This window comes from Thermochaetoides thermophila (assembly GCF_000221225.1).
Source record: "Thermochaetoides thermophila DSM 1495 unplaced genomic scaffold scf7180000011820, whole genome shotgun sequence".
Taxonomy (NCBI): domain Eukaryota; kingdom Fungi; phylum Ascomycota; class Sordariomycetes; order Sordariales; family Chaetomiaceae; genus Thermochaetoides; species Thermochaetoides thermophila.
Window position 1 is genome coordinate 2,153,642 of NW_006383036.1, and position 13,641 is coordinate 2,167,282.

The following is a 13,641-nucleotide window of genomic DNA, read 5'->3' on the forward strand; positions in this document are numbered from 1 at the left end:
TCCGTCGCCGGCAAGTGGTCAACGTAGGATTAAAAGTGCTTAAGTGATCCATGCCGTAACAAGCACCTAGCGGCCCCAATGTACTTCTTGCACTAGAGATGATTGAAGACAAGCTTGGGAAAAAAGCATAAAATGGAGTGTACTATACCCCGAACACTCCGTACTGTATCCTATACTAAAGGCATTTTCTACAGCCGCAATATCTCTATACCAACTTCATAATCTATCATTTATACATCGGATTCTACTTACAACTGCAAATGCTCGTCAAGGTAGGTGGGACACCCGAGGGTCGGGTTTTGGGGTAAGGACCTCTTAGCACCTATCTCCACATAGACACATACTCATGGGCTGCGATGGAAAGTGAAAACAGCAGACATAGAAACTTAATACCCAAAGGAAACAGAACACTTAGCATTGAGAACTGACTGGCTGTACTCTGTAGAGAGATTTATATGCTGTTGCGGAGTGCCTGTCCAGACTGAGGAACGGTTGAAGCATACAGAGTACAGAGCATCCGAGGTAGAGCTGCTACAAGACGACGTTTTAAAGAATAATCAAAACGTTTCAGAAATATTCAGTTCTATAGCCGGCAGATGAAAATTCATACGATGCAACAGGCACCTCTATTTTTGCGTGTCACCGTTGGGAGATGCTTCTATTTTGCCCTTTGCCCTTTACAAATCCTGGAAAATGGGTTAATGTTAAGGAAGGAAACTAAATCGCTCCATGATGTAAGGTTGCAGCGGTTTTTTTTTCCGTGACCTTACATTGGTTTGTCTTGTTTACTTCTGCTAGGCGTTACTCAGGTTACACCGTATAGTTATTTATGATCCACTGTCGTGAAACTGCCACCCTATTAGGAAAATCGAGACTATCAATCCTATCTCGCGGTTGGCACGACAGTGTGTCCATTTGAATTACACTTCAACGGTCGTTATACGTGAGTCATAATCCATAGCCTTCTTAAACGATGTCGATTACCTTCAAAACTGCGTTTTGTGCCTGAGGTGATGCAGCGAACTTGTAACTAGCTTGCCAAGCTGTTAGACACGTGACGTGTCTGTTAGTTTTAGCGCTCGCTCTCAGATGATGAGCAATGACTATTACCTTGTAAGCTGCCGCTCCGTGTGGCAGTTTATGGTTTAGTAAAGTGGTACTTTGAGCAGTTCTGGAAGAGATTGCTGAACATTTTTGTACTAACGACACGGGTCTTGCACATTGAAGCGTCTGTCAACCGGACAAGACTGATACTGAGTATATGGTAATAGGTGCTTGGTTTCCGAGAATGGGAAGCCTCTGGCCTCAAGAGTCCAACTGCAAAATGCTTCATACTAGAGCAAGGGTCCGTGACGTCACAACATAGAAGTTGTAAATTTGGAAAGTTTATTTTACTCCATGTATTAGGGTTTAGTCCTATGAATGTGAAAAATAAGAGGAGTTTTAATTTTGGAAAACAAGAGGCCAAACAAGTGCTTATAGGAAAAGGAAGGGAGCTGGTCATTCGGTTCCCTACGTACGACGCCATTTGCAGTTGTGTTCTCTTGCTGCATCGTCTGTAGCTGACTGTTGCATATCCTGAAAATTGCGTCATGATAAGCGTACCCAGCATGGGGTACCCTTGGCTTACTGAATCGCATTCGGTGGTCGGAGCGCTCGGCGAGATGAGGGAGAAGACAACACAGATCTAGGTAGAAGCAAGCACGATGTAATTTTTACTGAGGTACTGGCATCACGATATGGTTCTATACTCGTTGACACATTACCTGCTGTCCTGAAGGCATGGTCAATGGATGCATATAATTTGCTGTTTACAGGAAAAGTTATCCGTACCTCAATAAAGACTGGATGCAAATCTATCAGAGTTGGTGGTGCTGGTTGACTTGCATGCCGCTAGTTCGAAGCAGAGATCGGCGTAGCCCGCGGTTGTGTCGGGATGGCCGAGCTTGTCCTGGGCATTCTGCATGTTGTTAGCACCAGAGAGAGAAGGCTGTTGTCAACCATGCGAAGCTAGAAGGTTTGGGTTTAGACTCAAGTCCACACTGATTTCACTCCGGTACACCGCAGCCAATGCCGTTAATTCTCGGTTTCGACTTGAATTCCATGCCAGAACCGTTGCGCGTCCAAAGCTGTCAATGCTGACCTTTGTGCCAAGCTCAACAGGCAATGATGACGGAAGTCTGTTGCTTTTGTATGTCCCTCTGATGATGTCCAGTCAGACGCTATCCTTGTCGGACTGCCTGTTGCCACACCATCGTACTCGAGCCCTAAAATGTGGACCTGTTTGCATCCAATCCGTCCGCATACAGGGTTATGTACAATTTCCACCATGGCTTTGTAAATACCGAGTCTTACCCTTTATACTCATGGGCAGGCAGAGAGACTAGTTTGAGCGTTCGCAACACAACGATTCCAATTGACTTGTGGTTAAGTAGAGTAACTGGGATATTTCGAGGCGGTATACAAAAATACAGAAAAAATGTGCAGTTAAATGATGATTTGGGTTTAATATGTCAACTGCATTAATCATTGACGCCGTTTACCGTGTCCACAAACTCTGGGATTGGCTCGTGGGCCAACTCGTCCACCAAACGAAGCTGATCACCCTCGCTCGGCGTGTACTGATGAAACGAAACATCGAAGTATCCGATTCTCACATCTCCAACTAGGTAGCTACCCATGAACTGTGGAAATCATAATTAACGGAGCAAGATCCGAGGCTCTTCGTCGAAGCTTTTGAAGCTGGATAACGTTAATATGATCAAGGAGACTTCATTTTAGAACCAAGTGACTCGACTGCCGGAAGAGGAGCCTTTGTAGAAAGCTATCCTGTTGTGTCTGGCCGCGTCGATTTAGCCCGTTTAAGAGAAACGTTTTCAGACCCTCTGGCGTGCTACTTGAGTTGGAACAGGAAGAATGTAGTGTCCCGAGCACGTGTTTCAAACTTATGAAGTCGCTTCTCGAGCCCGTCACCGTCCAAGTTCGCTCCTATTACACAAGGGCCCGGGAAGGTTAGGTGCCATGCCAAACCCCGTTAAACAAACGGTGCATTCCAAGGTGCTTCGTCCTGCTAGAGGGAGCAGCAGGCTCACCGGCACTCCGATAAACGCACACCCCGATCAAAATGTCACGCCGTCCCAATTTTCGCAGCGGGTTCTAGTCAGAATTTGCACTCCGAGCTTCCGATCACCCCACTTTGGCAGGCTGGGACACCCCGCATTCACACCTACCGCGAGAAAGATCTCTGCTCGCTGGTCCGAAGCTGGAGTGGGGCACAACTGTATGTCGAAAGGCTCAAAAGTCTGAAAGCCGCTGCCTCTACCAGCTAACGCAGAGACAGCGGCCATCACCAGTATTGTGTTCGTGGGCGACACCAATCGCCCGTTAGGAGTGGCAGTGTTATCGAGAAACACGACCAGTTATGTTTCAACAAGATTCCTAAGAGCAAATTCTACGTTGCTCAGTTCCCTTGTGGTTGGCACGTGTGTAACTTTTGCGTTGGTTTGCAGGGGGGCATGGACAAAACATTATGAATGCCTTGTCCCCGGTCTACCGCAAGTATCAACCCTAAGCGCTGCCCGAGCATTTGACACCGACAGGAGCCCGGTGACTGTCTGGCCGTGATGGGGAGGGTACAGAGGATGCGGTGCGCACCAATCCTTATGAAAGCCAAACAACCAGGCACATGCCGTAGGGTTTCCAATGGAATACGTTATCGTGCGATAGTGTACATACAGCACCAACACCGGTAGGTAACCTAGTCTCAATCCCAATCCTAATCCATTCCCATCCAGACGATCTCCCGCACTGGGTACCTGAGGCAAGGCTCGATGTAGTGAGTATGGATTCTGCACGCGTGTGCCGGTGATGGCAGCGCAAACTTTTTTGTTTGAGAGGACGAGCTGTATTCGGGCACGCGGCCTGTCGGCTGTGATGCGGGGACCCTGACACGGTCACTGTGCTTTGCGCCTGCCTGCGCGGCGCTGGGGCCGCTTTGGGCTGGGCCTTCCCCACTTCCAGGGCAAATTCTCCCACGGTGCTCGTGCTTTCCCGGTTTTCGTCTTTTCCATCCCATCTGCTTCCCCGAAAAAAAAACTCTCCACCAGGACCTCTGCGTCTCTCTTTTTCTTTTCCTTCCGTTTCACCCCCGGCGCGCAGTTCCTGCACTTCTGCTTTTTCTTTCCCCTGCGCCTCGGATATTCTGCGATTTCACAAAGCATCCTTTTTGCGTGTGTTTTTGCCGTTGTTTGTTGCGCGCTCCGGCCCTTGCTCTCTGGCATCGATTGGTTTTGCCGACAGCCGACTGCACTCATCACTCTGCTCTCTGCTCTGCCCGCCTTGTCGCTCCCCGTCCTCATAATTCGCGCGTCCCTTGCCTGTTGACATCCAGCGAATCTCGGCGTCCTTTGTTTCTTTCGCCGACCGTGCCGATCGACAATCATTCGCTGCTCTGCGAGTTGCACGAGGACCAGCTGCCCCTCCGCAATAACCCCGCGCACGTTGGAGTTTGGTACAGTCAGAGTAAGTAATGCCTTATGGACACAGATATCGCGAGATTCCGTTTGTCTGGGTGCCCCGCCCGCTGCCGATCGACGTATGGCTTGTTGTGGAGTGTATGGACATTAGGATGATGGGCCGAACTGGAGTTGCTCGAGGAGATTGGGGGGGGAGGGCTTTGTCGGGAGAACGTCATGGTGGGCGGAGGACATGGTGGTGGCAGTGGGGCTGGAGGACGACACCAAGACGCTCGATTCCTTGCGCAATCAACCCCTCGAACAACCACTTCGCCCCCGATATCCCAACCCATTGGTCGACTCGGACCTCCGGTAGTCGTTAATCTTTAATCCTCTCGTCGATTTCGCCCCCCAGCAATTACCGTGATCTTCGCTTTCGTAAAATCTTCGCCAGAAAGACACTACCTGGATGTCCATCCGCAACCTTATACAGCATTTCCACGTTGTCGGAACCGCGAGACAGCGACATGGGCATTGGTCTGAGATAAGAGCCATCTGGTCAGCTCTAAGGCCACCTCATGGCCGCTCTCGATCTCGGCATGCCCGGTCCTGAGCCCTCCAGCTCTCTTTGGCCATGTGGCGCTTGTCGACATCGTCCGTCGAGTTTGTCACCGGGCTGCGTCAAACCTGAGATATTCCCACAGTTCCCCCCTAAGCCTCATATTGGTCGACAAGGGTCCGGAATCCCATCATCATATTGGTCAGGATGGTCTTCGCCTTCCACCATTCAAGAGCCTGCCCCAGTACCACTCTTCGGTGATTGCAAACTTCGCAATATCGAGGACCCATGGCGCTTTGATCCATGACATATATCGCATACCCTCCGTATCCCCATCTCGCGCTCGCTGCCAATAGCACTTCGGATATGGCATGACATTCGTTGTTTCATGCTGTCACGAGCGTTTGGTCAACGTTCTCCCTGCGTCTCTCCAGCTCATCCTTGCGTAGCCAGCCTTTTGAGTATTGAGCATGACAAGCCATGTGCGTCAATACTACGTTTCACTTTCACGAAAGTTGCCAAGGGCTCGGATACTTCGGGAATGGATCCAACGTGACTTCACCGATGATTGCGTTTCACCGCCATCAACATCTGGCTTTTGGGGACTCCAGAGAACAAGATATGGTGGTCATGGTCAACGATTATCTCTTACATGGAGACGGATCAGGTCGACGAATCTTCCGAGGCAGCTTGAGCGGGCGGGGCACACCTCGATTCTCAAGCATTTTATAGCTGACTCAATCTGACAGTTCTCTTTGATATAGTATTTCCCTGGGGTATCATTCGAGACTTAACCTTCAGTCACCCCATCCGAGTTTCCTGGAACTCAGCCATCTCTTCCCGTCTCTTCCACAGTGCGCCGTCAAGACCTTGAGTTACAGGCGTGTGGACATCGTTTTCAACGGTGCTGTTTCAACTCCGGCTACTGTTGACCTCCGGCGATCTTGCACCGTATTCGGACTAAACGATTGTACCTTGTTTTGTCCACCAGTGTTTCTCTTTTGTAAGTAGGTCGTTTTCTCATTCACAGTTTCCCTTGACTCTGCTCTGTATAACTTTGAATCATTAGCCAGCCTTCGTGATCAAGCCCGACGTCAATGATGTCTGGTGCTTGCTGTTTCTCTGTCACTAGTGTGATAGTCTGCTTTGAAACACTTACAGCAATTTAGATGGCTCGTCACAAGGCACAGTTCTTCAACGTCTTCTGTTCAGATGGCTTTCACCTTCAATAAATCAGTTGCATTCAGATGGCTCCTATTCAGACGAGCTTAACGTTGGCGATGTTCAGACCGATGGTTTTCAGGGTCGGACGAGCTCGCCTTTAATGTGAACCTGGAATTTCAGTGCTCTAAAAGCAAGCCACCAAGACTCGTCTGTTTAGCCATGCATTTAGCCATTGGCGAAGCAAACATTTCAATGGTCGAATTTGTTCGAAAGCTTTGCATGGCTGTCCTCTCTCAGGGGTTCTGTCAGCTTTGGACACCAACATTCCCCTTGTTTTTCATGCTAGGCTATTGGCATCCACAGTGTGGCTGCCTCCGGCCAATATAGATAAGCGTGTCTCAGTGCTTCGGCCTTCGTGCTGGTCCTATCGTGTCTTGCAAGCTCGGCTAACGTCAGTCCGTCAGATTCACTTTGACCATATTGTCAAGGTACCATCAACCGTTTTAGGTATGCTTGTTTCATCTCCTTCTTCTGCTGTTCTTTATGGATCACAGTCGTCGTATGAAGTGTGACGGCGGCTCGTTGCACCCATAGGGCTTGCTCCTCTATTAATTTGCTGCTCCTCCGTTTTTGCTTGTCAGTCAATCCGGAGATTTCATGCCTCTACCACCTCCCCTCCCCTTTCCAGAAACAAAATTGCTTTTCTTCATTGTTAGCATTCTAGTCCCTAGCGGGATAACATTTTGGGTCCATTCTGAAGGTCTACCCTTTCAACAAAGCTCTGACCTCGTCCGTATGCGTCTCTGGCTCTACCCGCCCCGTCGTCTTGGGCATGATAGCCATATATACCTCTTCCCTCATCTCTTCTATTGATTTCTACTATATCTTTGCTTAATGCGTCTCGATTCGAGTCTTTCGCACATTACTCATCCTGTATTCTGCGATCATAACATTCCTCGGTAACCTTCCCGTTCTCTCCTTGATTCCTGGCCTTTGATCGTTCGAGTTGAACCTTCTGTCTTACCATTTGGTGCCATAACTCGCGCCGATATTGGTGCCGTCTGATGCGATGTGTTGAAGCCTCAAGAGAGGTGTTAAAGGCAGCATGCTATTCAAAACGTCCTGCTTTTGCTGTCGGAGATGACTACCCCTCAGTGAGGCGGTTTGAGTTCTCTTCAGGAAATCGCGTCGACTATGTGTAACATCAAATCAATCAGACTGGCAATATCTCCTGGAAGTGAGGCGCCAGATGTGAGACGAAATCAAAACTTGAGATGAGCCGGAAATTGAGTCTCCTCAGTACTGTTTAACTAGCTATCTATGCAGTTATCGACATCATCTCTTGGTATTTGGGAGGGCACGAGTCTAATCACGTGCTCCCGTCCGAACTCTGGCAGTCTTCTGGGCCCGAGTATATAGCGCCACTTTTCTTCCCCCATCGTTCCGCTTCCTTTCCTTCACAATAGTCATTTGGGACGCGTAATCTCCGTTCCCGCGCTTCAATTGACCATTTTTCTCACACCAACGATCCCACTAACACATCGTGGTCAGTTAGGACAGTGACGTGACAACATCGTGAAGCCAGGTAAGTAACCAGTTCTCTTTTCGTTTCACTTGTCAGCGTTTTTCCCCTCAACCTGACTTTCTAAGTCCGCGTGCACGCTGTCTGTTTGGGTGAGCTCAGTCGATCTCCCGCGTTTCTCTCGGACTGGATCGCGTTTCCATCGGTCCAGCTCCTAGATAACACGGCGTCGATGCCATCTACGCCCCTCCAGACTCCGACACCGCGACCTTATCCATACGTTAGTCAATACTTCGGTAATTTTCAGTTCTTTTGGTGGTGCAGTTTTCAATTTTTGATTTTGCTCATTCCTGGCATACACGGCGCTGGAGATAAATTCAAATATCGCCCGAGTGGACACCGACTTGCTTTTGCTAACCAGCTTCGTTTCAGCAATCATGGCCGACTACTCTTCTACCGCCGCACCCGGTACTGGTACCAATGGCCCGAACATGAACGGTACCAACGAGGCGAATTTCTCGGCGCCTGCACCCATTGCCCCTAACCCCGATGCCCCAAAAACACTCTGGTACGTTTTCCCTGTTTATCAACTTTAACATGCATTAACGGTGTCTAGGATGGGTGAAATGGAGGGCTGGATGGATGAAACGTTCATAAAAAATGTGTTCCAGACCGTTATGGGGGAATCTGTCCAGGTGAAAGTTATTCGCGACCGTAACTCTGGGTAAGTCCATTTGATATTTCAAGTTTTGCGTCCGATTTTCTATGCCGACTTCTTTGATCTCCCACCATTCCTGCGACGCTCCCGTCAGACCTGTCAAAAGGATAATCTACTGACTCGTTATTAGCAACGCGGGTTACTGCTTTGTTGAATTCCAAACTCCGGAAGCTGCTCAGAAAGCGCTTGGTTTGAATGGCACCCCCGTTCCCAATTCAAACCGTGTTTTCAAGCTCAACTGGGCCTCTGGCGGTGGCCTCGTTGATCGACGGTACGTTTCTGTCCCGGGATCAGAGTGATTTTTCAAATCTTGATATTAACAAGGCTTCAGCGACGATCGCGGTCCGGAATACAGCATCTTCGTCGGCGATCTTGGCCCCGAAGTCAACGAATTCGTCTTAGTCTCCTTGTTTCAGTCTCGTTTTCCGTCATGCAAATCCGCCAAGATTATGACAGACGCCATGACAGGCCAATCGCGCGGCTACGGCTTCGTTCGCTTCAGTGATGAGGCTGATATGCAGCGCGCTCTGGTTGAGATGCAGGGAGTTTACTGTGGCAATCGCCCAATGCGCATCTCTACGGCTACCCCTAAGCAACGCTCTCATCATCATCAGTATGGTCATCACCCGCCCGCCCCGATGATGCCCCCGGTTCCCGGCCATCCGGCGGCCCCTCCAATGTGGGGTAACTACCCGTACTATGGGCAGCAGTACAACCCTATCCAACCTATGAACCAGTTCACGGACCCGAACAATACCACTGTGTTTGTTGGTGGCCTATCCGGTTACGTTACTGAGGACGAGCTCCGGTCCTTTTTTCAGGGCTTTGGAGAGATCACTTACGTCAAGATCCCCCCTGGCAAGGGCTGCGGCTTTGTCCAGTTCGTTCACCGTCACGCCGCAGAAATGGCCATCAACCAAATGCAGGGCTACCCAATTGGCAACTCGCGTGTCCGTCTATCTTGGGGCCGCTCTCAGAATAACTCCGGCGTAGGCACTCCCTACCGTCCTGCTCCTCCGCCACCCCATTATATGGGTGGCATGCCCCCCCATGGTGCTCCCCCGGCTCCCGGCTACGGTCCGCCGTTCGGTGGGAATCCCCCTCAGGGCCCTCCCCCCGGCCCTATGGCCGTAAGTCTCTGTGCCTCCTGAGGCTTTGAAAATTGTCCACTAATGGCTTTTCCCCAGTAAATCTCATTTTGCCTCCTCTCACTTTTCAGTCCTTCATCGCACGGCGTTTGGTGGTGATGGCGCAACGGGGGCACGAAAAGCATGAAGAGGCTGGTTTTTTCTCAAGCCACCGTCGCAAGTTCTTTTCTCGTTTGGGCCTTCTCCGGTTTTCGGTTCTCACGATCAGCTTGCTTTGTCCTTTCGGCATGGCTTGGCGTTCTGGTCTCGTCGGCTGCTTTGGTTCGTGACGTTTCCGGCATGCATATGTCAAGAGACATGCGAGAATCGGATGGAGGTAAAGTGGAGGGCTTGAGAAACTCATTTCGGTTTTTCTTTTCTAGGTTGTTTCATGCCAGGTTTTACTCTGCAACATTTCGAAGCGGTCACGGGTTTGCGCGATCTACCATGCCGTCTCGTTCTAGGCGTTTGGGAACACATTGGTCAGTTGGGAGGATGGTGAGGTCATTGGCCGATCTTTTCACCCTTTGGCGACTCGAAGATTTCTTGATAGATTCTTCGATTATGGTTTCCCGGCGTGGAGGCGACAGAGGTTCATCGGGCACAAAATTCTCTTCGGGACAATTCAGTACTGCAGTGGTATCGCAATGAGTTTTTTATCACCCGTTTTGATGCTTGGTGACTTGATTGCTTCAATCCCTCGTTTGAGTCTTGTTAACTTATTGATCAGTAACTCGAACTCTCAGTCTGGCACGATTGCCCTTGTCCCATGACTGAAGTATGCCATGTACTTCAGATCACAACGAGGAACCCAGATGTGAGCTCTAACCTATCGCAGGAATTCGTAAACGGAAAGGAGCTAAGTGTGACTGGATTAAGTTCTATACGTCGCGATGATGACCACGATAGCAGCCAAAGATAGGTGTTAACGAAGCAAGGCGATATGTTTTTTTCACGCTGTGTCTCATCACAATGGAATTATGACCGGGGTATGACCAAGGTAAGCTAATTGCTGAGCTACAACCCTGACAACCATGGTGTGTAGATGGTATGTTGCGGCGACATTATTGTTCGAACCGTTCCAAACCTCGGGTACGTTGACAACTTTGTCAGTCTCTCCCCAGGTGTCTATGTTCGGTTATTCTGTTTAACCTTTGCTGTTGAGATTCGAAACCATAGTGTCAAGACTGACGCTATCATCATGGATTTCATTCGGCATTTAACAGGTAATGGGGGAGTTGCTTGTGATACGGAGCTGAGATTTAATAAAAAGGAGGGAGAAATACAAAATATAAGAAGGGATGAATGAAGAAACTGAATAAATGAATGAACAGAAGAATTAATAGATGGAAGAAAAGAATGACAGAATGGGAAAAATCAGAAAATGAGAAAAATAGGACAATGGGGCAAGAGATAAATGCAAGAAGTAGTAAAATAGTATCAGCGTGCGTGGAGATCAAATGACAGTGTCCAGATTTGTTTTAGAGCCTGAGCATATATGTGGGAGGTTGCACGGGAGAGAGCAGTGTATTGAAAACAAAGGGGCAGACCTGGAGATGGAGAGTTCCGAAGAACTTTGCGATCCCGGCCTCGACTGCCAAAATTTTATTTTATTGTTCTGAGCTGCTCACTCACAGGCTTAACAGCAAGCTTTCTGAAGATGGGAACTCACCAAAGCTATCTTCAGAAGGACCAGTGACTCAAACGATCCCTGTGATCCCATTGTGGAGTGGTGTAGTGTTGTCGAGCTGTCGGAAGCAGCTCTGTCGCTCATCTTGTCGAAATTTGAAGGAGTGTACCATTGGGAAGAGACAACCCAAAAGCTGACATCCCATGTCCCATGAAACAGTAGTCGTTGGTGTTGGTGAAGCTTTGGGATACAAAATAAAAAGTGTGGGCGCACCTGACGTAAATTGGCTATCAGGTAGTCTTGTTGGAACAGCCATGAGCCTGTGTACGTAGTATGGACATGGAGCTGTGAAAATGAATCGTTAAGATGACCAGAATAGGAAGGTTATTGAAGGAGAGGGAATGGGGTGGAGCACAGGTTCCAGTGCAAAAGACAATAATCGGCGGCGGGAGAGCTTGAACGAAGAGATGAAGCAAGGGAGAAGTCCAAAACTATCCTGGAGCATGGAAAGCTAAAGACAACAACCACCGATTTCCCTAGTTGAATATTACCTGGCACCTTGAGAGATGAGTATCATTGGAACTATTGACTCAGCTTGGAGGCTGTCAAGATGTGGCATGCACCACTAATATAGGCAGTAATGCGCCCTTTTATACGTACAACAGAGGCTGATGTGACTCGGAGGTGTGGGGCCATGATGAACCGGAATGACTGGGACCTTCGGCGCTGGAGGTGGGTCACCGCTTGGGGTGAGGCCGCCAGGTCAGATTGGCCACTTCCTTCTGAGACATCAACGCCGGGAAGACGTGATTTCTTGAATGTAATCAGCAAGGTCTGCATTCACAGCAAGTTGGAGCTTGAACGGCCTAACTTCGTTTGGCTCTGGTTTGGTCTCAACCAAGTTGAGCATGAATCGATATTTTGTCAGCGATAGAAAAAAGAGAATGCGGAAAATTCAGGGGCTTCAAGGTAAATAGGAAGAATCAAAAGCCTTTGTCGAATCAATTCCTTGCACTAGTGTGCGGTAACAGGAAACGAAAGTAAGTGCATGAAAAAACAACAACGCAGCTAATGGTTATCATTAACACAGCGAATAGTTATCGCATCCAGTATGGAAGACAGCAGAGTCGCTCTCTATATTTTGTTTTCTGAGAGATATTTTCAACTCTCCCTTTTTCCTTACCTAACAAGAGCGGGGTATCTCCTTACCAATCTGGAGTCCGGATCTCTGACTCGGAGCAGAACTAACCAAGAATATTGGCAGTCAGTGGCCTTTGCAGTTCATTTTCTTGTCAAATTCACCAATACCACATGGGTATGGTCCTTCGCTTCGGAAACTTTGTTAATCTTTCTCTCACAAATGCAGAAAACCAATGAACACAATGTGTGTTACAATAACAGAGCACTGTTGCCTGTGTGGCTCTACCAGTGCCGGAGTGACGTTCAGCAAGAGATGCATCGATTCTGAGTGTTGTTCTTATCATAGTTGATTTCCGATCCCCGTATATTCCCTAATACAATGAATGCATCAAGCACTTAGCAAGAATCTCTCAGGTGGCAATCATGGAATGTCACATGGACACAGCAGTCCAAGGAGAAGAAATATCCCTTGACAGTCGATATATAGAACACTAGTGACACAAGAGCTGAGAAAGGGCAAAGGCATATCTGATTGGTAGAGACCGGAAAATTTGAGGAGGTGGCAAGAATGAGTTAGATAACCTTGCCACGCTGAAAAGAACCCTGATGATTGCAGGAGACCGCGAGGTGCTCACAAAGGGCAAAGGGATTTTATAGGGGGGCTACTTGGACACGATGAAGTATTTCCCTTGGGCTTTCCTCTCCCCAACACAAGGACACTGAGGACCAAGAAAGATTATTACATGTAGTAATTGACTTCGCTGTGCACCCACATCGTCAGTGGTCTCATTTAACCCATTTGACCCATTGTCGATCCATGTCTGCACCAGAGCAAGTCACCCGTTACATGGAAGCTTCCCATTCTGCCAGCATCACAACATTTCTAGGCCCATCAAGAGCCTGAGAGAGCTACAACATTTCTCTGTGCGCAGCACCTTGGACATGCTTTGTACATATGAGGATATCAATGTGTTCTTGACCTGTGTCATGGACCAACAAAACCGCCACTTTCAGCTTCATTCAACGTCCAATATCGCTAGAACCATGGTTTGTGGATGGAAAACAGCAAGATTGTTTCACAGTCCAGCACAACAACTCTACTACCTTGTGAGCGGTGATATTGGTTTTGATATAAATGGCTTTAGCTTTGACATTAGCACAGAAGTTGTCACAGAATACGACAGTCCAAGGAAAGGGTATACTGACTGCTAACATAAGGACACCAGAGATAGAATGAATGTCAACGACACAAATATGTGGATAATCGCTGAAATATGTGGAGCCATACGACCGAAGAAGTTAGATGGCCGATGCAGAAAACCCTGGA

The 13,641-nt window shown here is 48.6% G+C and overlaps 1 protein-coding gene across 1 annotated transcript; it reads left to right on the forward strand.

The window, feature by feature from the left end:
• Positions 1-8,136: 8,136 nt before the first annotated feature.
• Positions 8,137-9,607, forward strand: CTHT_0055850 (uncharacterized protein; the record flags this gene model as incomplete). The annotated part of the gene is made up of 5 exons (XM_006695850.1): positions 8,137-8,267; positions 8,316-8,423; positions 8,548-8,688; positions 8,749-9,547; positions 9,605-9,607. The coding sequence occupies 5 exons, from the start codon at positions 8,137-8,139 to the stop codon at positions 9,605-9,607; spliced, it is 1,182 nt and encodes a 393-aa protein (XP_006695913.1).
• Between the last annotated feature and the right edge of the window lie 4,034 nt (positions 9,608-13,641).